This window comes from Oncorhynchus kisutch, linkage group LG4 (assembly GCF_002021735.2).
Source record: "Oncorhynchus kisutch isolate 150728-3 linkage group LG4, Okis_V2, whole genome shotgun sequence".
Lineage (NCBI taxonomy): Eukaryota > Metazoa > Chordata > Actinopteri > Salmoniformes > Salmonidae > Oncorhynchus > Oncorhynchus kisutch.
Genome location: NC_034177.2, coordinates 50133168 through 50157374, shown reverse-complemented (window position 1 = coordinate 50157374; position 24207 = coordinate 50133168). Strand labels below are relative to the sequence as shown.

Below are 24207 nucleotides of genomic sequence, written 5' to 3'. Positions count from 1 at the left end.
CCTTATTCTAAAATTGATTCAATAGTTTTTTCCCTTCATCAATCTACACACAATATCCCATAATGACAAAGCAAACAAAGGTTTTTAGAATTTTTTGCAAATGTATTCAAACTAAAAAACGGAAATATCACAATTACATAAGTATTCAGACCATTACTCAGTACTTTGTTGAATCGCCTTTGGCAGCGATTACAGCCTTGAGTCTTCTTGGGTATGACGCTACAAGCTTGGCAGACCTGTATTTGGGGAGTTTCTCCCATTCTTCTCTGCAGATCCTTTCAAGCTCTGTCAGGTTGGATGGGGAGTGTCACTGCACAGCTATTTTCAGGTCACTCCAGAGATGTTGGATTGGTTTCAAGTCCGGGCTCTGGCTGGGCCACTCACGGACATTTAGAGACTTGTCCCGAAGCCACTCCTACGTTGTCTTGGCTGTGTGCTTCGGGTCGTTGTCCTGTTGGAAGGTGAACCTTCGTCCAAGTCTGAGGTCCTGATCTCTCTGTACTTTGCTCCGTTCATCTTTGCCTCGATCCTGACTAGTCTCCCAGTCCCTGCCGCTGAAAAACATCCCCACAGCGTGATGCTGCCACCACCATGCTTCACCGTAAGGTTGGTGCCAGGTTTCCTCCAGACCAGAGAATCTTGTTTCTCATCATCTTTGAGTCCTTTAGGTGCCTTTTGGCCATCTCCAACTCCAACTCTGTCGTGTGCCTTTTACTGAGGAGTGACTTCCGTCTGGCCACTCTACCATAAAGGCCTGATTTGTGGAGTGCTGCAGAGAATGTTGTCCTTCAAGAAGGTTCTCCCATCTCCACAGACGAACTCTGGAGCTCTGTCAGCGTGACCATCAGGTTATTGGTCACCTCCCTAACCAATGCCCTTCTGATCAGTCTGGCCGGGCGGCCAGCTCTAGGAAGAGCCTTAATGGTTCCAAACTTCTTCCATTTAAGAATGATGTAGGCCACTGTGTTCTTGGGGACCTTCAATGCTGCAGACATTTTGTGGTACCCTTCCTCAGATCTGTGCCTCGACACAATCCTGTTTCGAAGCTCTATAGACAATTCCTTCAACCTCATGGCTTGATTTTTGCTCTGACATGCACTGCCAACTGTGGGACCTTATATAGACTGTGTGCCTTTCCAAATCATGTCCAATCAATTGAATTTACCACAAGTGGACTCCAATCAAGTTGAAGAAACATCTCAAATATGATCAATGGAAACAGGATGCACCAGAGCTCAATATCGAGTCTCATTCCAAAAGGTTCTGAATACTTCTGCGTTTTACTTATTTTTTTCTTATACATTTGCAAACATTTCTAAAAAAACTTGTCTCGCTTTGCCATTATGAGTTGTGTGTAGATTCATGAGGATATTCTTCATTTCTTCTTCATTTTACAAGAAGGCTGCAACGTAACAAAATGTAGGGAAAAAGGGAAGGGGTCTGAATACTTTCCGAAGGCACTGTATGTTAGTACTGTTGGATGGAGGAGGATATCGCTCTGTCTCTTCTCTTGGTCTCTCCATTAAATCCATTCGGTATGTAGGCTAGTGCATGGGCTGCAATACAGTCTCCTTGGGATGTTCGTTAGTTAAAACATGTAGTTACCCCATGCTTTCTCATGTGGACCGTTCCCCGGGAAGAAGCTGAGGACATTGTGAATGGAGTGCTTTCTTTCCTAGGTACACTTTTCTTACTTTGTTACTGTTTGCATAACAGTCCCGGCATCGAATGCCCAAGTGCGAACAAGCGAGGCCCCGAGCTCAAGCATTTCTTACATCACCATCCATCTGACAGCGAGAGGTTTCACACACACACACACACACACACACACACACACACACACACACACACACACACACACACACACACACACACACACACACACACACACACACACACACACACACACACACGCACACACGCACACTCCCACCCAGCCAATTTCCTCCTCAATGTTCTCCACTTGCACAAGTTTGCTTTGCCATAAAAGGCTTTGGCACAGTACACTCTTGGAAATTAAAAGGTCCTTAGGACTTGCACCTGTAGAAGAACACTTTACGGATCTAGGTAGAACCCTGTCACCCACTGAGAACCCTTTTAGAAGCTTTTTTTCCCAGAGAGAAGGATCCAAAGAGTCCTCCTAGAGCCCTTTCTTGTGCTGTAATCAGTGGCGCCACAGATTAGAGTGCGGTACTACTGTAGATGATCTGACATAAAAAATGATACGAATGAATGAAATAACTGAAATATGCACATGAAAGCCAGGTGAAAGGGTAACATGCAATGTCCCATATGTGCTATTCCCAAACGAAAAAGAAAATACATGAAATAAGCCAAGTGCTGTGTACGCTTTAGTTCACAATTTACATTCACCCCTCGCCTCATCATCTGGGAGGATTGGCTGACGAAGACCCCCAGATGAACAGCTTACTACCGTACGTGCATAGTTGTTTCCTCCATTCTTTACAATTGAATAAGGCCGGTGACGCTACTTGAGATCTGTAGTCTGAAGTCAGACACCAAACATTAGGGGTTATGTGTCAGCAGCATCTTCGTCACAGAAGCTATAAATGTCTGCAAAACTTCTCATATGCTATAGCAGTTTAGAAGAAGATATCACACCCTGTAGAGTATCATGGTTCCACCAATTTCCTCTGAACATCCCCTTGAATAGGCATTCGGAAAAACAGTAAGTAAACCAAGACCAATCCTGAAACCAATCCTTACCTTGACGCATCAAAGCTGTCGTAGGATCCCACAGTGTAGTGCCTGAAGAGCTTCCTCCTCTCAGCTCTGTCTGCCCTGGCATCTGCAGTACAGACAACAAAACAATCAGTAAAAGGGGTGAACAATTCATTAAAGGGGTGACCATGACTGTTTTCCAAAAGGCACCCTGTCACCTACAGTATATAGTCCACTACTTTTAACCATGGCCCATAATAGGGTGCCATTTGGGACGCAAGCCATTAAGTTAGTGACGTGTAAAGGGGTGACCAATTCAACGGATGAGGCATCACATCATTTCCTGCCCTCCTCATGCTCTAAATTAACATGGATGACTGGAGTACGGTACTGTTTCGAAGTAAGAGGCAGAATATAACAGCTTTTCATTTTCAAAATGAAGCTTATGGAGAGATATAAGAGATATCTTATCACATTGAACCCTTCCAAATAAATAGGTCATTATCCATGTTTATTCTACGTGGCGGTTGTGTTCAACCCATTTTATGAAATCAAATAGGTACGAGTACTGAGGCAGAAAACAGACAAACATTATGACCATTACGTCATTTATAATTGTTTGAAGAAGGCCCTCTTAACCCCTGAAAATAAGCAGAACATGTACCCGTACATGTACTGCTAGAAATAGCATCACTTCAATGGCGGCTACTACCAAAACCGCACAACAGAGCCAGCCAGCCAGTGTCACAAACCACTCAGAACAAACAGATCCTGCGTCCCAAATGGTGCCCTATTCACTACACAGTGCACTACTTTTCACCCGAACCTCATAGGGATTTGGTCAAAAGTAGTGCACTATTCAGGTAATAGGGTGCATTTTGGGACTCCATGCAGAGATAGAAGATGCCATAGTGAGATTCATAGAGGCTCTTTCACAGAAACAGGCACTGCACCATATGGCACTTTATTCCCAGGTGATGTCTCCCAGCAAATTGAATTATGCAATATTTACCCAGACCCTCAATGTACTCAAGCTGATCAAGCAGTCAGCCCAAGCCACTGTGAGTAGCCTTAAGCAGCACGTCATTGGTATAATGTTGGAACCCAGGCATGGATCAATATTGCCTAACAATCAGTGTAGGGAGGTGTGTAATGGCTTCAGAAAGAAGTGGCTGCAAATGCTGTAGTGGATTGACGCAAATTAAATAAGGGGACAAAAGTAAGGTGTGTGTGTGCGATTTCCGCCGAAGTCGGTCCCTCTCCTTGTTCGGGCGGTGTTTGGCGGTCTACGTCACCAACCTTCTACCCATCGCTGATCCATTTTTCATTTTCCATTGGTTTTGTCTTCCTTCACACCTGGTTCCATTCCCATCAATTACATGTTGTGTATTTAACCCTCTGTTTCCCCTCATGTCCTTGTCGTGATTGTTATGTGCAAGTTATGTTCTGGTGTGCGACGGGTTTTATACCCACTTTTATTATTTTGTATATTTTGGTTTTCGGAGTTTTGTGAGCACTTATTAAACGACTCCGTTGACACCAAGTTCGTTCTCCTGCGCCTGACTTCCCTGCCACCAGCACGCACCCATTACAGAATCACCGACCCGAACTATGGAGTCAGCAGGAGAAGGTACCCCGGCCATTGAGGTGGAGGAGAGCGTCCAGGAGCATGCAGTTATGCTTGGCATGGTGACACAGGGGGGTCATACGGAGAGAATTAGTCTCTTCCATATTGACTCTCCTGTGTTTCTTGTGATGCTGGGCCTACCCTGGTTAGCTTGTCATAACCCCACTGTTTCTTGGCCACAGAAGGCTCTCATGGGGTGGTCGTGAGAGTGCTCAGGTAGGTGTTTAGGGGTTTCCGTTGGTGCTACTACGGTGGAGAGTCCAGACCAGGTCTCCACCGTGCGTATTCCCCCTGAATATGCTGATTTGACTCAATTACCACCTCATCGACGGGGCGATTGTGCGATAGAGCTCCTAAGAGACGCTGCACTTCCCAGGAGTCACGTGTATTCCCTCCCACAGGCAGAGACGGAGGCTATGGAAACATATGTCTCCGAATCCCTGCGTCAGGGGTACATTCGGTCCTCCACTTCACCCGTCTCCTCGAGTTTCTTTTTTGTGAAGAAGGAGGGAGGTCTGCGCCCATGTATGGATTATCGGGGTCTGAATCAGATCACTGTGAGGTATAGTTACCCACTACCGCTCATAGCCACAGTGATAGAGTCAATGCACGGGGCGCGCTTCTTCACCAAATTAGATCTCAGGAGAGCTAACAACCTGGTACGTTTCCGAGAGGGAGAGGAAGATGGCTTTCAGTACCGCCTCTGGGCACCAGGGGTACCTCGTCATGCCGTACGGGTTGATGAATGCGCCATCAGTCTTCCAAGCCTTTGTAGACAAGATTTTCAGGGACCTGTACGGGCAGGGTGTAGTGGTGTATATTGATGACATTTTGATATACTACGCTACACGCGCTGAGCATGTGTCCCTGGTATGCAGAGTGCTTGGTCGCCTGTTGGAGAATGACCTATACTTCAAGGCTGAGAAATGCTTCCAACAGTCCGTCTCCTTCCTAGGGTATCGCATTTCCACTACAGGGTCGGAGATGGAGAGTGACCGCATTGCAGCCGTGCGTAATTGGCCGACTCCCAACACGGTAAAGGAGGTGCAGCGGTTCTTAGGGTTTGCCAACTTTTTTTTTTATCTCACTGCTGAAGGGAGGCCTGGTGCGCTTGCAGTGGTCCCTGTCAGCTGAGGCGGACAGGGCTTTTAGTCACCTGAGGGCTCTGTTTACCTCAGCTCCCGTGTTGGCCCATCCAGATTCCTCTTTGGTGTTCATAGTGGAGGAGGACGCTTCCGAGGCTGGGATAGGAGCTGTGCTCTCTCAGCGCTTGGGTACGCCACCGAAGCTCCGCCCCTTTGCCTTCTTCTCGAAGAAGCTCAGCATGGCGGAGCAAAACTATGATGTGGGGGACCGGGAGCTGTTGGCTGTCGTCAAGGCCTTGAAGGCGTGGAGACATTGGCTTGAGGGGGCTAGACAACCTTTTCTCATCTGGACTGACCACCGCAATCTGGAGTACATCCGGGCGACGAGGAGACTGAACCCTCGCCAGGCAAAGTGGGCCATGTTTTTCACCTGTTTTGTGTTTACCCTTTCCTACAGACCAAGCTCCCAGGATGTTAAGGCAGACGCATCTTGCCTGGTGGCGCCGGTAGTGTGGGAGCTGGATGTGGACATTGAGCAGGCATTACGTGCAGAGTCCCCTCCCCTCCAATGTCCAGCTGGGCATCTGTACGTTCCGTCTGCTGTCTGCGACCGGCAGATCTATTGGGCCCACACGTCGCCCTCCTCTGGTCATCCTGGGATTGGTCGGATGGTGTGCTGTCTTAGTGGGAAGTACTGGTGGCCCACTTTGGCTAAGGATGTGAGGGTTTATGTTTCCTCCTGCTCGGTGTGCGCCCAGTGTAAGGCTCCTAGGCACCTGCCCATAGGTAAGTTACAACCCTTACCCGTTCCACAACGGCTGTGGTCGCACCTGTCGGTAGATTTCCTGATCGATCTTCCTCAGGGGCGCCGACAGATACAGCCGTCTCGCTTCGCGTTCCTAGGAAACTATGCAGTATTTTGTTTTTTTACGTGTTATTTCTTACATTGGTACCCCAGGTAATCTTAGGTTTGATTACATACAGTCGGTAGGAACTACTGGATATAAGAGCAACGTCAACTCACCATCATAAAGACCAGGAATACAACTTTCCCAAAGCGGATCCTGTGTTTTGCCCACCACCCAGGACAAGGGATTGGATCCCAGCCGGCGAACCAAAACAACGATGCCATAAAAGGGGCAGACGAAGTGGCCTTCTGGTCAGGCACCGGAGACGGCCACATCGCGCACCACTCCCGAGCATACTACTCGCCAATTTCCAATCTCTTGACAACAAGGTTAATGAAATCCGAGCAAGGGTTGCATTCCAGCGAGACATAAGAGACTGTAACGTTCTCTGCTTCACGGAAACATGGCTCACTCGAGACACGCTATCGGAGTCGGTACAGCCAGCTGGTTTCTTCACGCATCGCGCCAACAGAAACAAGCATCTTTCTGGTAAGAAGAGGGGCGGGGGGGTATGCCTTATGATTAACAAGACATGGTGTGATCATAACAACATACAGGAACTCAAGTCCTTCTGTTCACCTGACTTAGAATTCCTCACAATCAAATGTCGACCGCATTATCTACCAAGAGAATTCTCTTTGATTATAATCACAGCCGCATATATTCCCCCCCAAGCAGACTTTATTTGACTCTATGTAAACTGGAAACCACACATCCTGAGTCTGCATTCATTGTAGCTGGGGATTTTAACAAGGCTAATCTGACTCCCTAAATTCTATCAGCATATCGATTGTGCTACCAGGGATGGTAAAACCCGGGATCATTGTTATTCTAACTTTCGCAACGCATATAGGGCTCTCGCCTGCCCTCCTTTCGGAAAAGCTGACCACGACTCCATTTTGTTGCTCCCTGCCTATAGACAGAGACTAAAACAGGAAGCTCCCGCGCTCAGGTCTGTTCAACGCTGGTCCGACCAATCTGATTCCATGCTTCAAGATTGTTTCGATCACGTGGATTAGGATATGTTCCGCATTGCGTCAAACAACAACATTGATGAATACGCTGATTCGTGAGCGAGTTTATTAGCAAGTGCATTGGCAATGTCGTACCCACAGCAACTATTAAAATATTCCCAAACCAGAAACCGTGGATTGATGGCAGCATTCGCGCGAAACTGAAAGAGCGAACCACTGCTTTTATCCAGGGCAAGGTGACCGGAAACATGACCGAACACAAACAGTGCAGCTATTCCCTCCGCAAGGCAATCACACAAGCTAAGTGTCAGTATAGAGACAAAGTAGAGTCGCAATTCAACGGCTCAGACACAAGAGGTATGTGGCAGGGTCTACAGTTAATCACGGATGACAAAAAAAACAGCCTCGTCGCGGACCAGGATGTGTCACGCCTTGGTCTTAGTTTTTTGTGTTTTCTTTAATTATTTGTTCAGGCCAGGGTGTGACATGGGGTTATTGTGTTGTCGTATTGGGGGTTTTGTAGGCATTGGGATTGTGGTTGATTAGGGGTGTGTCTAGTGTAGGCTTGGCTGCCTGAGGCGGTTCTCGATTGGAGTCAGGTGATTCTCGTTGTCTCGGATTGGGAACCGTATTTAGGTAGCCTGAGTTTCACTTTGTATTTCGTGGGTGATTGTTCCTGTCTCTGTGTAGTTTCACCAGATAGGCTGTAATTAGGTTTCACGTTCCGTTTGTTGTTTATTTGTATAGTTATTTCATGTGTCACTTTTTTTCATTAAAGTCATGAGTAACCACTACGCTGCATTTCGGTCCGACTCTCTTTCAACAAACGAAGAACGCCGTTACAGGATGTCTTGCTCCCAGACAGAGTAAACACATTCTTTGCTTGCTTGGAGGACAATACATTGCCACTGACACGGCCCGCTACCAAAACCTGCGGACTCTCCTTCATTGCAGCCGACGTGAGTAAAACATTTAAACGAGTTAACCCTCGCAAGGCTGCAAACCCAGACGGCATCCCCAGCCGCGTCCTTAGAGCATGCGCAGACCAGCTGGCTGGTGTGTTTACGGACATATTCAATCAATCCTTATCCCAGTCTGCTGTTCCCACATGCTTCAAGAGGGCCACCATTGTTCCTGCTCCCAAGAAAGCTAAGGTAACTGAGCTAAACGACTACCGACTCAGTGCTTTGAGAGACTAGTCAAGGACCATATCACCTCCACCCTACCTGACACCCCCCCCCCCCCCCCCCCCCCCCCAATAGGTCCATAGACGACGCAATCACAACCACACTGCCCTAACCCATCTGGACAAGGTGAATACCTATGTGAGAATGTTGTTCATCGACTACAGCTCAGCATTTAACACCATAGTACCCTCCAAACTCGAGCCCGAGACAATGGGTCTCGACCCCGCAATGTGCAACTGGGTACTGGACTTCCTGACGGGCCGCCTCCAGGTGGTGAGGGTAGGTAACAATATCTCCACCCCGCTGATCCTCAACACTGGGGCCCCACAAGGGTGCGTTCTGAGCCCTCTCCTGTACTCCCTGTTCATCCACAACTGCGTGGCCATGCACGCCTCCAACTCAAATCATCAAGTTTGCGGACGACACTAAAGTGGTAGGCTTGATTACCAACAACGACGAGACGGCCTACAGGGAGGAGGTCAGAGCCCTCGGAGTGTGGTGTCAGGAAAATAACTTCACACTCAACGTCAACAAAACAAAGGAGATGATTGTGGACTTCAGGAAACAGCAGAGGGAGCACCCCCCTATCCAATTTGACGGGACTGTAGTGGAGAGGGTAGTATGTTTTAAGTTCCTCGGCGTACACATCACGGACAAACTGAATTGGTCCACCCACATAGACAGCGTGGTGAAGAAGGCGCAGCAGCACCTCTTCAATCTTAGGAGGCTGAAGAAATTTGTCTTGACACCAAAAGCACTCACAAACTTTTACAGATGCACAATCGAGAGCATCCTGTCGGGCTTTATCCCCGCCTGGTACGGCAACTGCTCCGCCCACAACCGTAAGGCTCTCCAGAGGGTAGTGAGGTCTGCACAACGCATCACCAGGGGCAAACTACCTGCCCTCCAGGACACCTACACCACCCGATGTCACAGGAAGGCCATAAAGATCATCAAGGACAACAAACACCCGAGCCACTGCCTGTTCACCCTGCTATCATCCAGAAGGCGAGGTCAGTACAGGTGCATCAAAGCAGGGACCGAGAGATAGAAGCTATTTTTCAATCTCAAGGCCATCAGACTGTTAAACAGCCACCACTAATATTGAGTGGCTGCTGCCAACACACTGACTCAACTCCAGCCACTTTAATATTGGAAAAATTGATGTAAAAAATGTATCACCAGCCACTTTAAACAATGACACTTAATATAATGTTTACATACCCTACATTACTCATCTCATATGTATATACTGTACTCTACCATCTACTGCATCTTGCCATCTTTATGTAATACATGTATCACTAGCCACTTTAAACAATGCCACTTTTATATGTTTACATACCCTACATTACTCATCTTATATGTATATACAGTACTCAATACCATTTACTGCATCTTGCCTATGCCGTTCTGTACCATCACTCATTCATCTTTATGTACATATTCTTTATCCCTTTCATCCCTTTACACTTGTGTGTTTAAGGTAGTAGTTGTGAAATTCCTAGGTTAGATTACTCATTGGTTATTACTGCATTGTCGGAACTAGAAGCACAAGCATTTCGCTACACTCGCATTAACATCTGCTAACCATGTGTATGTGACAAATAAAATTTGATTTGATTTGATCCTTCACAGGGTAACACCACGATCCTGGTCATTGTGGATCGTTTTTCTAAGTGTTATCATCTCCTCCCTTTGCCTGGTCTCCCTGCAGACTGCGGAGGCCCTGGTTACACACGTCTTCCGGCACTATGGGGTACCTGAGGATATAGTGTCTGATCGGGGTCCCCAGTTCATGTCGAGGGTCTGGAGGGCATTCATGGATTGTCTGGGGGTCTCGGTCAGCCTTACCTCAGGTTTTCACCCCATGAGTAACGGGCAGGTGAAGAGAGTTAACCAGGATGTGGGTAGGTTTCTGAGGACCGGCCAGGAAGTGGGCAGCATTCGTGACCTGGGCAGAGATGGCCCAGAACTCGCTCCGCCACCCCTCCACTAATCTCTCTCCCTTCCAGTGTGTATTGGGGTATCAGCCGGTTCTGGCTCTTGGCATCAGAGTCAGACCGAGGCTCCTGCGGTGAAAGACTGGTTCCGGCGCACGGAGGAGACATTAGACACCGCCCATGTCCACCTTCAGCGCGTCGTGCTGCGCCAGAAAATTGGCACAGACCTTCACCGAAGTGAGGCCCCAGTGTTTGCACCGGGGGACCGGGTCTGGCTCTCGACCCGAAACCTGCCCCTCCGCCTGCCCTGCCGGAAGCTGGGTCCGCGGTTTGTGGGGCCATTTAGTCCTGAGGAGAGTGAATGAGGTTTGTTACAGGTTACAACTTCTCCCCGATTACCGCATTAACCCCTCGTTCCAAGTGTCTCTCCTCATGCCGGTGTTGGCTGACCCGCTCCTGGAGACTAAGGTGCTGGAGGTTCCTCCGCCTCCTCTGAACATCGAGGGGGCCCCGGCATACTCCGTTCGTTCCATACTGGATTCGAGACGTCGGGCGAGGGGCCTTCAGTACCTCGTGGACTGGGAGGGGTATGGTCCAGAGGAGAGATGCTGGGTTCCGGTGGAGGATGTGTTGGATTTCCTAAGAACACCCTTTCCTAACTGCAATAAACACCACCAAATATTCAGTATTTGACAAAAGATTAACTTTAAATATAGACATATAATAACAACAATAAGCCAATGTAAAACCAAAAGGCCCTTTTAAAACAGAAAACATTTAGCTGTCCGATAGCCATCCAAAAGCCTTTAGAAACTAGGATAATTAATTCAAAGGATGTGGAGATGTTGAAGATGTTGTTGAAGACCACAGTGAGTGTTATTTTGGCATTGTTCTGTAGGTTCTCTATGTTGATATGTGATGATATCAGTTGTCAGAAGCTGGGCTGCGTGGGACTCAACACTTTCCCCTCCAACCTACTTCCTCGTTGTCATAGTCACTGATTTCTTTTCTAAGCACAGCCTCTTTGATAGCAGGGTGAGTTATATGACTTATATTATGTGCACGTATCATCCATGTAGATAACATGTGATGTGGGCATTACCCTATTCAAGGCCTCTTCTAGAAAGTACACTATCCCACTAGGTCATCCCATCTGCTTTTTCATGAAAGTCCACTATTTTAAATCTCATAGACTTCTGAAATGTACATGACGGCTTAAATCACCATCTTTAGTTTAAATTTTAAGTTCAAATTTTAAGGCTCAGATATAAAACTGCCAAGCTAATATATTCAGAGATACGCCCAGATTGTAGGCTATGCACACCATGGCAATGAGATAGACGTGTAAAGCACCTTTTTAGCACAGGTTAAATCCCCCAGCCATCCACAGTACTAATGAAACACCCTGTCAGTGGTGTTGCTCTGGCTATGTCCCAAATAGCAACCTATTCCCTTTATAGTGCACTACATAGTGCTCTGGTTAAAAGTACTGCACTATATATGGAATAGAGTGCCATTGAGAACAAAGCCCCTGTCAGTGTTGTGCTGTACAGCAGCCCACCGTGTCTCTCTTTCTCCATCCCCAAATGGTACCCTACAACCTGTGATGGATATACACTTCATGACCAAAAGTATGTGGACACCTGCCCGTCGAACATCTCATTCCAAAATCATGGGCATTAATATGGAGTTGGTCCCCCCCTTTGCTGCTATAACAGCCTCCACTCTTCTAGGAAGGCTTTCCACTTGATGTTGGAACATCGCTGCTGGGACATAGGAACATTAGTGAGATTGGGCACTGATGTTGGACGATTAGGCCTGGCTCGCAGTCGTCGTTCCAATTCATCCCAAAGGTGTTCTATGGGGTTGAGGTCAGGGCTCTGTGAAGGTCAGTCAAGTTCTTCCACACTGATCTTGACAAACCATTTCTGTATGAACCTCGCTTTGTGCACGAGGGCATTGTCATGCTGAAACAGGAAAGGGCCTTCCCCAAACCTTTGCCACAAAGTTGGAAGCACAGAATCGTCTAGAGTGTCATTGTATGCTGAAGCTTAAAGATTTCACTTCCCTGGATCTAAGGGGCCTTAACCATGAAAAACAGCCCTGGGCCATTATTCCATCTCCACCAAACTTTACAGTTGGCACTATGCATTCAGGCAGGTAGCGTTCTCCTGGCATCCGCCAAACCCAGATTCATCTGCTGGGCTGCCAGATCGTGATGCGTGATTCATCACTCGAGAGAACACGTATCCACTGCTCCAGCGTCCAATGGCGGAGTTTAGTTTAGTTTATTAATTCAACCATTTTAAAAAACAAGCACACATAAAACTTAAAAGCCATACATGCACATTAGTAAAATCATTGAGGATTTTATTTTATTTTATTTCACCTTTATTTAACCAGGTAAGCTAGTTGAGATCAAGTTCTCATTTACAACTGCGACCTGGCCAAGATAAAGCATAGCAGTGTGAACAGACAACAACACAGAGTCACACATGGAGTAAACAATAAACAAGTCAATAACACAGTAGAAAAAAAAGAGGGAAAAAAAGAGTCTATATACATTGTGTGCAAAAGGCATGAGGAGGTAGGCGAATAATTACAATTTTGCAGATTAACACGGGAGTGATAAATGATCACATGGTCATGTGCAGGTAGAGATACTGGTGTGCAAAAGAGCAGAAAATTAAATAAATAAAAACAGTATGGGAATGAGGTAGGTAAATTGGGTGGGCTATTTACCGGTGGACTATGTACAGCTGCAGCGATCGGTTAGCTGCTCAGATAGCAGATGTTTAAAGTTGGAGAGGGAGATAAAAGTATCCAACTTCAACGATTTTTACAATTCGTTCCAGTCACAGGCAGCAGAGTACTGGAACGAAAGGCGGCCAAATGAGGTGTTGGCTTTAGGGATGATCAGTGAGATACACCTGCTGGAGCGCGTGCTACGGGTGGGTGTTGCCATCGTGACCAGTGAACTGAGATAAGGCGGAGCTTTACCTAGCATGGACTTGTAGATGACCTGGAGCCAGTGGGTCTGGCGACGAATATGTAGCGAAACGGATGGCACTGTGATAAACTGCATCCAGTTTGCTGAGTAGACTATTGGAAGCTATTTTTTAGATGACGTCGCCGAAGTCGAGGATCGGTAGGATAGTCAGTTTTACTAGGGTAAGTTTGACGGCGTGAGTGAAGGAGGCTTTGTTGCGAAATAGAAAGACGATTCTAGATTTGATTTTGGATTGGAGATGTTTGATATGCGTCTGGAAGGAAAGTTTACAGTCTAGACAGACACCTAGGTACTTATAGATGTCCACATATTCTAGGTCGGAACCATCCAGGGTGGTGATGCTAGTCGGGCGTGCGGGTGCAGGCAGCGAATGGTTGAAAAGCATGCATTTGGTTTTACTAGCGTTTAAGAGCAGTTGGAGGCCACGGAAGGAGTGTTGTATGGCATCGAAGCTCATTTGGAGCACAGTGTCCAAGGAAGGGCCAGAAGTATACAGAATGGTGTCGTCTGCGTAGAGGTGGATCAGGGAATCGCCCGCAGCAAGAGCAACATCATTGATATATACAGAGAAAAGAGTCAGCCCGAGAATTGAACCCTATGGCACCCCCATAGAGACTGCAGAGGACCGGACAACATGCCCTCCGATTTGACACACTGAACTCTGTCTGCAAAGTAGTTGGTGAACCAGGCAAGGCAGTCATTAGAAAAACCGAGGCTACTGAGTCTGCCGATAAGAATATGGTGATTGACAGAGTCAAAAGCCTTGGCCAGGTCGATGAAGACGGCTTCACAGTACTTACGTCTTTTATAGATGGCGGTTATGATGGTGGTTATGATATCGTTTAGTACCTTGAGCGTGGCTGAGGTGCACCCATGACCGGCTCGGAAACCAGATTGCACAGCGGAGAAGGTACGGTGGGATTCGAGATGGTCAGTGATCTGTTTGTTGACTTGGCTTTCGAAGACCTTAGATAGGCAGGGATAACACACAATTAAGTCTGGGACTTATTTCCATTGTGGTCCTCTTCATTGTGGAGCTATACACCACTCCAGCTGACACTTGGCATTGCGCATGGTGATCTTAGGCTTGTGTGCGGCTACTTGGCCCATTTCATAAAGCTCCCAATGAACAGTTATTGTGCTGACGTTGCTTCCAGTGGCAGTTTGGAACTTGGTAGTGAGTGTTGCAACCGAGGACAGAGACTTTTTACATGTTATGCGCTTCAGCACTCAGTGGTCCCGTTCTGTGAGCTTGTATGGCCTACCACTTCGCAGCTGAGCCGTTGTTGCTCCTAGATGTTGTTTCCAATTCACAATAACAGCACTTACAGTTGCCCGGGACAGCCCTAGCAGGGAAGGAATTTGACAAACTGACTTGTTGGAAAGCTGGCGTCCTATAATGGTGCCACATTGAAAGTCACTGAGCTCTTCAGCAAGGCCATTCTAATGCCAGTGTTTGTCTATGGAGATTTCATGGCTGTGTGGTCAGTTATATACACCTGTCAGCAACGGGTGTGGCTGAAATAGCCAAATTCACTAATTTGAAGGTCCACATACTTTTGAATATATAGTGTATGTTCTGTACCCACCATCTCTCATTCTGTCTCCCTCTCAATGCTGCTGCTGTTCTCTAGAGTGCAAACACACCTCTCTCTCTCTCCCCCTCACTTGCCTCCTCTCCTTAACACACGGAGAGCAGAATTAAAAAAGACTACTTGACAAGAGCGTGCACTGTTCTGACAGCTGCTGACACTAAATCACATCACCATGGGGGCACTGTAGCTAGCCTAGCCTAGCATAGCACAGTCAGTGGCTAGCTTGGTAAATCCACAGAGGCTCCAACCTGAATCCTGCGTTTCAAATGGATACTGACACAGGCCAAGGATACTATGTGTTTGGAATAGAAAACTAGCACCGTGGAATAGATTCGGCCCTGAATAGATTCAACACCAGTGCTGAACTGTACTGCATATGTTAGGTGTAATCAGATGTCTACATCCTTTGAATTACTTCAACTGAGGAAGATGAATGCATACATGTACAGTAAGGCCATACAGTAAAGGAACACACAGTACAGCGCATTAAAATCATTATAATTTACCATTACGAATTCTTCCGCCTCCTTTATATAAGCAGCACTACACTCAACTTGAGAATAGAATTTACCCAATCCATTGTCCACGTAATAAACTCACACACACACACTTCCAACTAAAAACACTGAAAATAACTAATAGAAATACCACCTACATATGCCTTTCTCCCTTCCAGGTAAAATACTTTCCGTTAGGATCCCAGAAAACATTTCGAACAATGTTTACAACCAGACTACCAGCTAGATATGGTCCTCGCTTCAATCCCCCCCCCCCCCAACACTCACACAGTGCTGTACCTCCAAAATGAACCTTCTTCCTGGATTTGGCAGTCTCTTCCATTTGCCCCCTTCTGTCCTCTCCTCAAATGGAGTGCTTCCCAGAAACGCTCACACCTCCACCTTCAAGTCCGAGTCCTAAGTGAGGATACCTCACCTCTCCACCTCTAGTAGTCCTCAGGTTAGAAAGCCTTTCGTCAACATCCCCAGAAAGTTTGACCAATCCCGGTATGTGAATATATAGAGCCCATAACCATGTCCATAGACATGAAGAGAACAACTCTATCGGGTAATGACAAAATCCCACGTAAGCTCCGTTCTTAGTGCAGAGAGAGAATGAGAGAGAGAAAAAAATTGTACAAAAAGAGAGAGAGAAAAAAATCTTGCCAAGGCCCACTCCTTAGCAACCGGGCTTGTACAGTGTACAGAGGACGTTTCCATGGCAATATATCAATCAGGAATGTACATGAGTGTTACAGTAAAGGGTTCATGATACTGGTACAACTGCATGATGTTAGTAACCAAACAGAAGCACAGGTAGCCACTACTATAATATTCAGATGGTACTTCGGTAGTAATTATTGACCTCGAGCAATAACAATGTCTGAAATCCTCTGTGCTTTATCTTCCCTTCAGGTGAATGAAAACAGACGTATTTGTGAGGACAAGACTGGATGAAAAGTACCTGCCAATTATAGCCTCGTCGACATTGCATTGTCAAATAGTGAATTATCATATCCTTCACAAACTGCATTTGTACAGTAGCACAGACTGCTATAATTCACAGATTCGGTCAAAATGTACTGATTGAGTCATTGTGACTCTGTCCAGTCACTGAGTACAGCAAGTAGGTCTTTCAGGATTCACAAATAAACAAAAGAAAAATCTGAACATAACATGTAAAGTGTTGGTCCCATGTGTTGGTCCCATTCACGAGCTGAAATAAAAGATCCCAGAAATGTTGCATATGCACACATTTGTTTACATCCCTGTTAGTGAGCATTTCTCCTTTGCCAAAATAATCCATCCACCTGACAGGTGTGGCATATCAAGCTGATTAAACAGCACTATCATTACACAGGTGCAATTTGTGCAATTTGTCACATAATACAATGCCACAGATTTCTCAAGTTTTAGGGGGGAGTGCAACTGGCATGCTGACTGCAGGAATGTCCACCAGAGCTGTTGCCAGATAATGTTATGTTAATTTCTCTACCACAAGCCGCTGGCAAAACGTCATTTTAGAGAATTTAGCAGTACATCCAATCTGCCTCACAACCAAAGACCACATGTAACCACGCTAGCCCAGGACCTTCACATCCGGCTTCTTCACTTGCGGGACCGTCTGTGACAAGCCACCTGGACAGCTGATGAAATTGAGGAGTATTTCTGTCTGTAATAAAGCCCTTTTGTGGGGAAAAACTCATTCTGATTAGCTGGGCCTGGCTCTCCAGTGGATGGGCCTGGCTCCCACAATGGTGGGCCTATGCCCTCCCAGGCCCACCCATGCCTGCACCCCTGCCCAGGGCCTAAATCATTTATTTCAGTTGACTAATTCCCTGAAAATTGTTGCATGTTGTGTTCATATTTTTGTTCAGTATAGACATTACTGGACATTAAAAACATTTAGGCCAATACACATTTTAAGGGGTAAATACCAAAGCTAGCCTTCTCCTATCAAGAGACCTCTCCAGTCACTGCACATTGTTCTGATACTATATACGCCACAGGTAAGTGTCTGGAACACACACACACACTGGAACACATAAACACACACACTGGAACACACATACACAAACATGAGGGTCTGGAACATTCAATGGCATATCAGTGTTCTGTCATAGTGGAGTAGCAGGCAGAATGACATCATAATGACTCATATTGTGATCACACACACACACACACACACACACACACACACACACACACACACACACACACACACGGACCAGACCCTCCCGGCCAATTGCATCACAGATGGTTTGCCAATGCTTCTCAAGCCTGCCTGACTTCTAATTTAAAACATCATTCATTTATTTCTGTACACCACCCTCCTAACAGTCCATTTAGAAGACACTTTTATGCAAAATGACCTACAATAGTGACATCATATATTTTGGTCCCCGGTGGGAATCCTGTATATTATTTTGTTGTTCAAGAAGATTGATAAGACAGTGATGGCGAAAGTGAAAGCCTTGAAGTATCGCTTTATTCAAATGCTGCTTTTTATAATGTGTTATAAAACGGTTGTTTGGATCCTGGATGCTGATTGGTTGATATGCGGTAGTTGTGGAACAGCAACTCCCGCAAGATCAACCTGGACTCAGGCATAGACGTAACATAGTAAAAGTTAATGTCTCTCTCTACCCATAATCCAGAAGACACACTAGGAGAGGTCAGGGAACCAAGTGTGAAACACACAGGTTATAGCATGTATGAGGTCCGCACAACCGCTTCTGTACAGGCAAAGATAGGCTACCGTAAAATGCGCGTACCCTGTGGCTTAGCCTACTGAATGCAAACAATTCACGCAAACACTGCGTTGTGAAGGATGCATGTGTAAGCTGTGGACTGTGTCCTTGCTGCTGAGGGCTAATTGTGTGTGTGCCTGCCATGGCCAGAAGGCCCTTCACATATTCAGAGGGAAGTAAGAGGTAGATGTGCATGCTAGCTGTTCCGGTAGACTTCCAGTCATTGCGCTGACGCCAGTTAGAAACTTCCTTAGAACCGCATGCAGAGACATACAAATGGTCTCCATGAGTCCATCTGAATTTGGGTAGGTCGAAAATGGTTTGACAAAATCTCGCACTATCCCTTTAAGCGTTTCAATAGCTGCCTTACTATTATGTCAGTACATCAGTGCAGCCGGATCTTGCAATCATGGTGTGCTTTAAACTCAAGAGAGCCCTCATCCCCTCTGGCCTGAGCAGAGCTGCATGGCCTCATAAGCTACTGAACACTGGCTGCACTGATGTGGAAGGCAGTTATTTGGACCAAAATAACTTTCAACAGAATGTTGCCCCCAGGAGCAAGGGGCACACGCAGACACACAGAAGCATACACGCGCGCTGCGCACGCACGCACACACACACACACACAAACGTAGTATGCGCACAGAGTATGCGCACAGAGTACACACACACAAATTCACACAAACTGCACAAAAATACTGTACTTGCACAAATGCAAAGGAAGAAAGCAGTCTACCGGCCAACATCTCAGACATTTTAACATCTTCACTACAGTACTACAGCTGCATTGTAGTCTAGTCTCAGGTATCAGTGTGGCTCTCTCTACCCATAATCCAGAATGACATACTAGGAGAGGTCAGGGAACCAAGCGTGAAATACACAGGTTACGCATGTATTGAACATGAGGTCCGCATGCCCGCTACTGTACAGGCAAAGATAGGCTACTGTAAATGCATGTACCCTGTGGCTTAGCCTACTGAATGCAAATGATCCACGCAAACACTGTGTTGTGAGAGAACGCATGTGTAGGCTGTGGACTGTGTCCATGCTGCTGAGTGCTAATTGCATTACCAGCCTGCCATGGCCAGAAGGCACTTCACATATTCAGAGGGTTATCGAAGCATAAGAGAGCTAAAGCTGAGACCGAGCACAGGAGAAAAATATCTCACAAGAATCGGATTGCTTTTTTCTTTGAAGAAACGGAGTGTGTGTGTTTGAATAAAACGATAGGTCACGAAATAACTCTTGTTATAAAGGTCCGTTTCCTTCCATTATTCATATAATGGAGCCCTATTGAGTTGTAGAGGAGGAGAGGGACGGGATGCGTGAGGTTGAAAAATGAGGCCGTTTGGCATCAGACTTTACACTAACAACTGTTCTACCAATCAATAAAACATCAATCCTCGTGGCGCTGCGAGCGGAGATTTAGAAGTGATTTAGAACAGCGTGGTGATCTGTCTTGAGAGGAGGCTTCTCCTAGTGGGCCTGGCTAGGGATCACACACACACACACCGAGGACTTACATGGTTTCTCCTCCTGGACTTGGTTAGGGATGTTCTCCTCCACACACTCTGCTGGGAACCACCCCAAGTTACCACGGGCACTGCCCTCCCAGAAACCACTTTCCCCTATGGAGAGCACTGGGAGGGGGAGAGAGAGGAGGGGAAGGGTGGGTGAAAAGAGAGAAAGAGGGAGGGTGGGGAAGGGGGAGTGAGATAAGGGGGGAAAGACTGTGTAAGAAAAATGTAAATAGTAGTATGTAAAAGAAGAATTGACTGCATTAGTCATTATTAATCTAAAAAGACCCCAGCTCCACTCCACCAATGTGCCTGTGGTCTCTTCAATGCCACTCCAGCTTACCCAACATGACAACCTGACAGGTAAATACTATGTAACCTTTGAAAAGGCACAATTGAATTTTAAAACTCAAAAAGCACTGAGGAAAAACACACCCGTAAACGAAATAGTCCTTTTCCCTAAGAGACAAAGCTACCACTGATGTTAGAAATAACTAGAGTAGAAGTGAGAGTAAATAACTAGAGTAGAAGTGAGAGTAAATAACTAGAGTAAATACAATGCACTGCAGTCTTTTGCATAAGTGTCTTGCTTTGAACTGTTTACTGAGTTGGGAAAAATCATTTAGCTAAATCTAAGCAGGTTACTGATGGACTTCTTAATGACATCCTTCTGAGTGGTTGCCTCTAATATCTCTCTCCCCAGTGCTTAAAGTGAAATGAAAAAGGTGCCGGAACTAATACAAATGTACTGTACCGGCGCTCATACTGTATTTGAGAGCCATTATACTATAAGAACGGCCAGTACTCAAGCAGTAGAAAATGTGTCCCAATTAAAACACTACTTCGCTCGGGGATACAGCATAGATCGACCAGGATGTTTACCTTTGACCTTGTCGTTCTTGTACAGGGGGATCTCTCCTTCGGCCTGTGGTTGGTAGGACTGGGTCACCACATAGTGCTTGCCTGGCACAGCACTGTACAGCTTACGCTTGGGCCCCTGGCTGTCTATGCCATCAGAGAAAGCTTCCCGACCCCTGTGTGGGCTGGAGAGGGAGAGGGGAAAAAGATTGAGGTTAGGGGAAGGTTAGTCCGTAGTCACAAAAATAGAAACATACTTTTTTTTGTGGTCACATACAGTGATTTTATTAAATGGAGCACAGCCTTTTGGTATAAAGCACACTTTAGCAGCCTGTGCCCCCTATAAACGGTATACTGTGGGGGGGCATATTCGGGGAACAGGATAGGGAAGAGAAAAAAGTGCAAGGTACATATTTTCACATAACAGTGAAATTATATGGGTATGTATTTAGTAGGGCTCTATAACCGTGTAACTGCAGATTATGGATGAAGACCGTCATGAAAATAAAATAACTGTCATGAGCGTTTTTAATAATAACATTATTCAAAAAGAAATATCATCAACTTCATTTTAAAGTCGAAAAACTTTACCCGAAAGCAGCAAAGTAAAAGTAAGCTTGGTTTACATATAACAGCCGACATAAGGAGAGACAAGAGGTGGAAAAAATATAATTTGGTTTGGAAAGAACAGCTGACTGAAGACGGGACACCCGGGCATTCAAAAAGATATCATGTGTGGTTGAGTCCAGTCATTATCTTGTATTTATTTATTTTGTATATTTTACAACGGTGACCAATAGTTGTCAACAAAATTCCATGATCGTCACATCCCTAGTATTTAGTGACCTCTACTCTACTCAATGAGCAGCACATCATAGCAGCTGAGGAAATTCACTGACAGGAAGGAAAGGTTGTACAATGGCCCCCTCTGTTGGACTGCTGTAAAACTGAAGGCCTACAATAGGAGATCAGAGCTGGAACGGGCTCATTATCCACACTAATGACAGGAGTATCGTCAAATCTGTGTTGATCATCCATTTGATGTTGATATATTCCATTCCCCACTCAAAATTCTGACATTCGTTAGCGTGGAGAAGTGAAATATGTAGTAATTGAGAGACATTACATGATCAAATGATTGGATAGTGCTTGGACAATATAATTACTATGATGGTCCACTCGTATATGTTTACAATCCCTTGGACATAGATTTATATTGAAGTCTGAGGCAGTAACGAGGCTCTCCTCTGTTGAATACGAATGCTCCTTCTAGCTAATTAAAGCAGCAAACTCTCTCTGTCCATTCAGTTGTTTGGAGTTGCTGTACAGTGTCGGGGTCCCTCAACAGGGGCCCTATTACCACTCCTATCCCAGCTTGTGGTCCAGACCTACTCTCTGCACACATCATCTATTCTACAACACGATGAGGAGAACAGGGAAACCAATCAGAGCTATTATCCGCAGAGCTCTTGGCATTCACCTGCTTTGTAGAGAGAAATGACACAGGGGAAGAGGATGTAGATGGAAACATTACAATGTCTTCTGCAATACAGTATGAAGTTAAGGGCCCCAAATTGAGATTCTCTTGTGTATTTAGCACAAGAGCCTTGTACAGCAAAGCTAATTTGCATAGAAAGTACTTTGTGGACTGTGTTTAGACTTAAAACGGGTAAACATTTTTCATCTGTCAATGTCACTGATATGAACACAGTGTAATTCAACAAGAATTACAATTCAACAAGAAAATGACAACACATATTGAAGCGCCACAGATGACATGTTCATGGAGATGATGGGGATGGTGTACTGTAAACGTCTGACAACCAAGGCAGCAGCAGAGCAGTGATATGTGATGTCCTGGTATGTTCACGGCCTGGGGGGATGAGAGCCTACCCACCTCGCTGCTCCACCTGCTAGCCCAGGGACACAGCATGACACACACACACACACACACACACACACACACACACACACACACACACACACACACACACACACACACACACACACACGGTGATAGAGGCCAGCAGAGTGGCAGAGAGAGAGAGAGAGAGAGAGAGAGAGAGAGAGAGAGAGAGAGAGAGAGAGAAAGTGGGCCAGAGGAGAATTCCAGCTGTACATGCCCTCAGTGGCTGGTGCTTCATTAAGACTCTATAGAGACTCTGTCAAAGTCACAACCAAAGGCATCCCTCATGCTAACTACCTAGTTTAGCATCACTGTAGGTACCCAGTGTAGCACAGCCTCCTCCGCTTAACTGTAGGCAGGGACTATACCTTGTCATATCTAATGTACCCGACTGCGTGAACGTAAATGGTTTAATCGAGCATCCGACCCGGATTCCGCAGACCAAACTAACCGAGATTAGATTTCATACCAAGTGAATCACTATTTCTGTCGAAGTCACAGCCAAAGGCATCCCTCGTGCCAACTGGATAGGCTAGCATAGCATAGCATAGCCTCCTATCCTTCACACTCTTAGAAAAAAGGGTTCCAAAAGGGTTTTTCAGCTGTCCCCATAGGAACAGCCTTTTTGGTTCCAGGTAGAACCCTTTTGGGTTCCATGTAGAAACCTCTGCGGAAAGGGTTCTACATGGGAACCCAAAAAGGTTTTTACCTGGAGCTAAAAAGAGTCCTATGGGGACAGCCGAAGAACCCTTTCAGGTTGTAGATTTTGAGAGTGTGAAGCAGTATAAGGGAAACCATGACACATCAATTGTCTGAGCAGGTGCTGACGATAGCAAACTATCAAGACAAGTTGGAAAGAGACTCTGCAGAGTCCACCCACTGAATACAATGCAGTGTGTACATTTGACCTTCATTTAACTAGGCAAGTCTGTTAAGACAAAATTCTTATTTACAATGACAGCCTACCGGGGGAACAGTGGGTTACCTGCCTTGCTCAGGGGCAGATTTTTACCTTGTCAGCTCGGGGATTCGATCCAGCAACCTTTCGGTTACTGGCCCAACACTCTAACCACTAGACTACCTGCCAGCCCATAAAGCATGATAGGGTCTCAGCAACAATACCGAAATTCACGTTACGTAACACTTTTTTGTGTAACTACAGCAATACAATTTGAGATTTTATTTGACTTAGTACAGATGCTACACACTATATAGCCTATAAATGCATAGGCCCAATGTCACTGCCATTCATTCACTGGTAGGTCGAAATCATCAACAGTCAAACCAATGTTAACCTTTTAGTCATGACTTTACGCTTAGTAGCCATGGCAGTGTGTGTGTGTGTGTGTGTGTGTGTGTGTATGTGTGGAGATGGCAGACCACTGTGACTGACAGCAGCTCACTGCCTGTTTAACAGTCAATCTGTCACATCAGATCCTCCAGATGCTTTCGTGGCTCTACACACACTACTGTGTCGAGCCGAGCCAAGCTGTCTTGAGCTGGCTTGGTTACACATCCACCATAGTTGCTGTAAATGTGCTGGAGCCAGCACAGTTTGGTTGGGGTCGACATAATTGTGTGAAAAAAATGTAATAGTTGGGGGAAAAAAGAGTGTCTGGGGGATCTGCTAGAATAATGGGCATCAAACTTAGCAGTGTGATGCAACCA

The 24207-nt window shown here is 46.0% G+C and overlaps 1 protein-coding gene across 1 annotated transcript in view; it reads right to left on the bottom strand.

Annotated features, from left to right (window-relative positions):
- Positions 1 to 24207, bottom strand: part of shank2b (SH3 and multiple ankyrin repeat domains 2b) — a 126149-nt gene that overhangs the window by 62139 nt on the left and 39803 nt on the right. Inside the window, exons 11-13 of the mRNA XM_031823147.1 lie at positions 20658 to 20818; positions 19782 to 19898; positions 2728 to 2809 (exon numbers count right to left, since the gene is read on the bottom strand). Of these exons, the coding sequence (XP_031679007.1) occupies positions 2728 to 2809; positions 19782 to 19898; positions 20658 to 20818 (360 nt within the window). The remainder of the gene's footprint in view (positions 1 to 2727; positions 2810 to 19781; positions 19899 to 20657; positions 20819 to 24207) is intronic.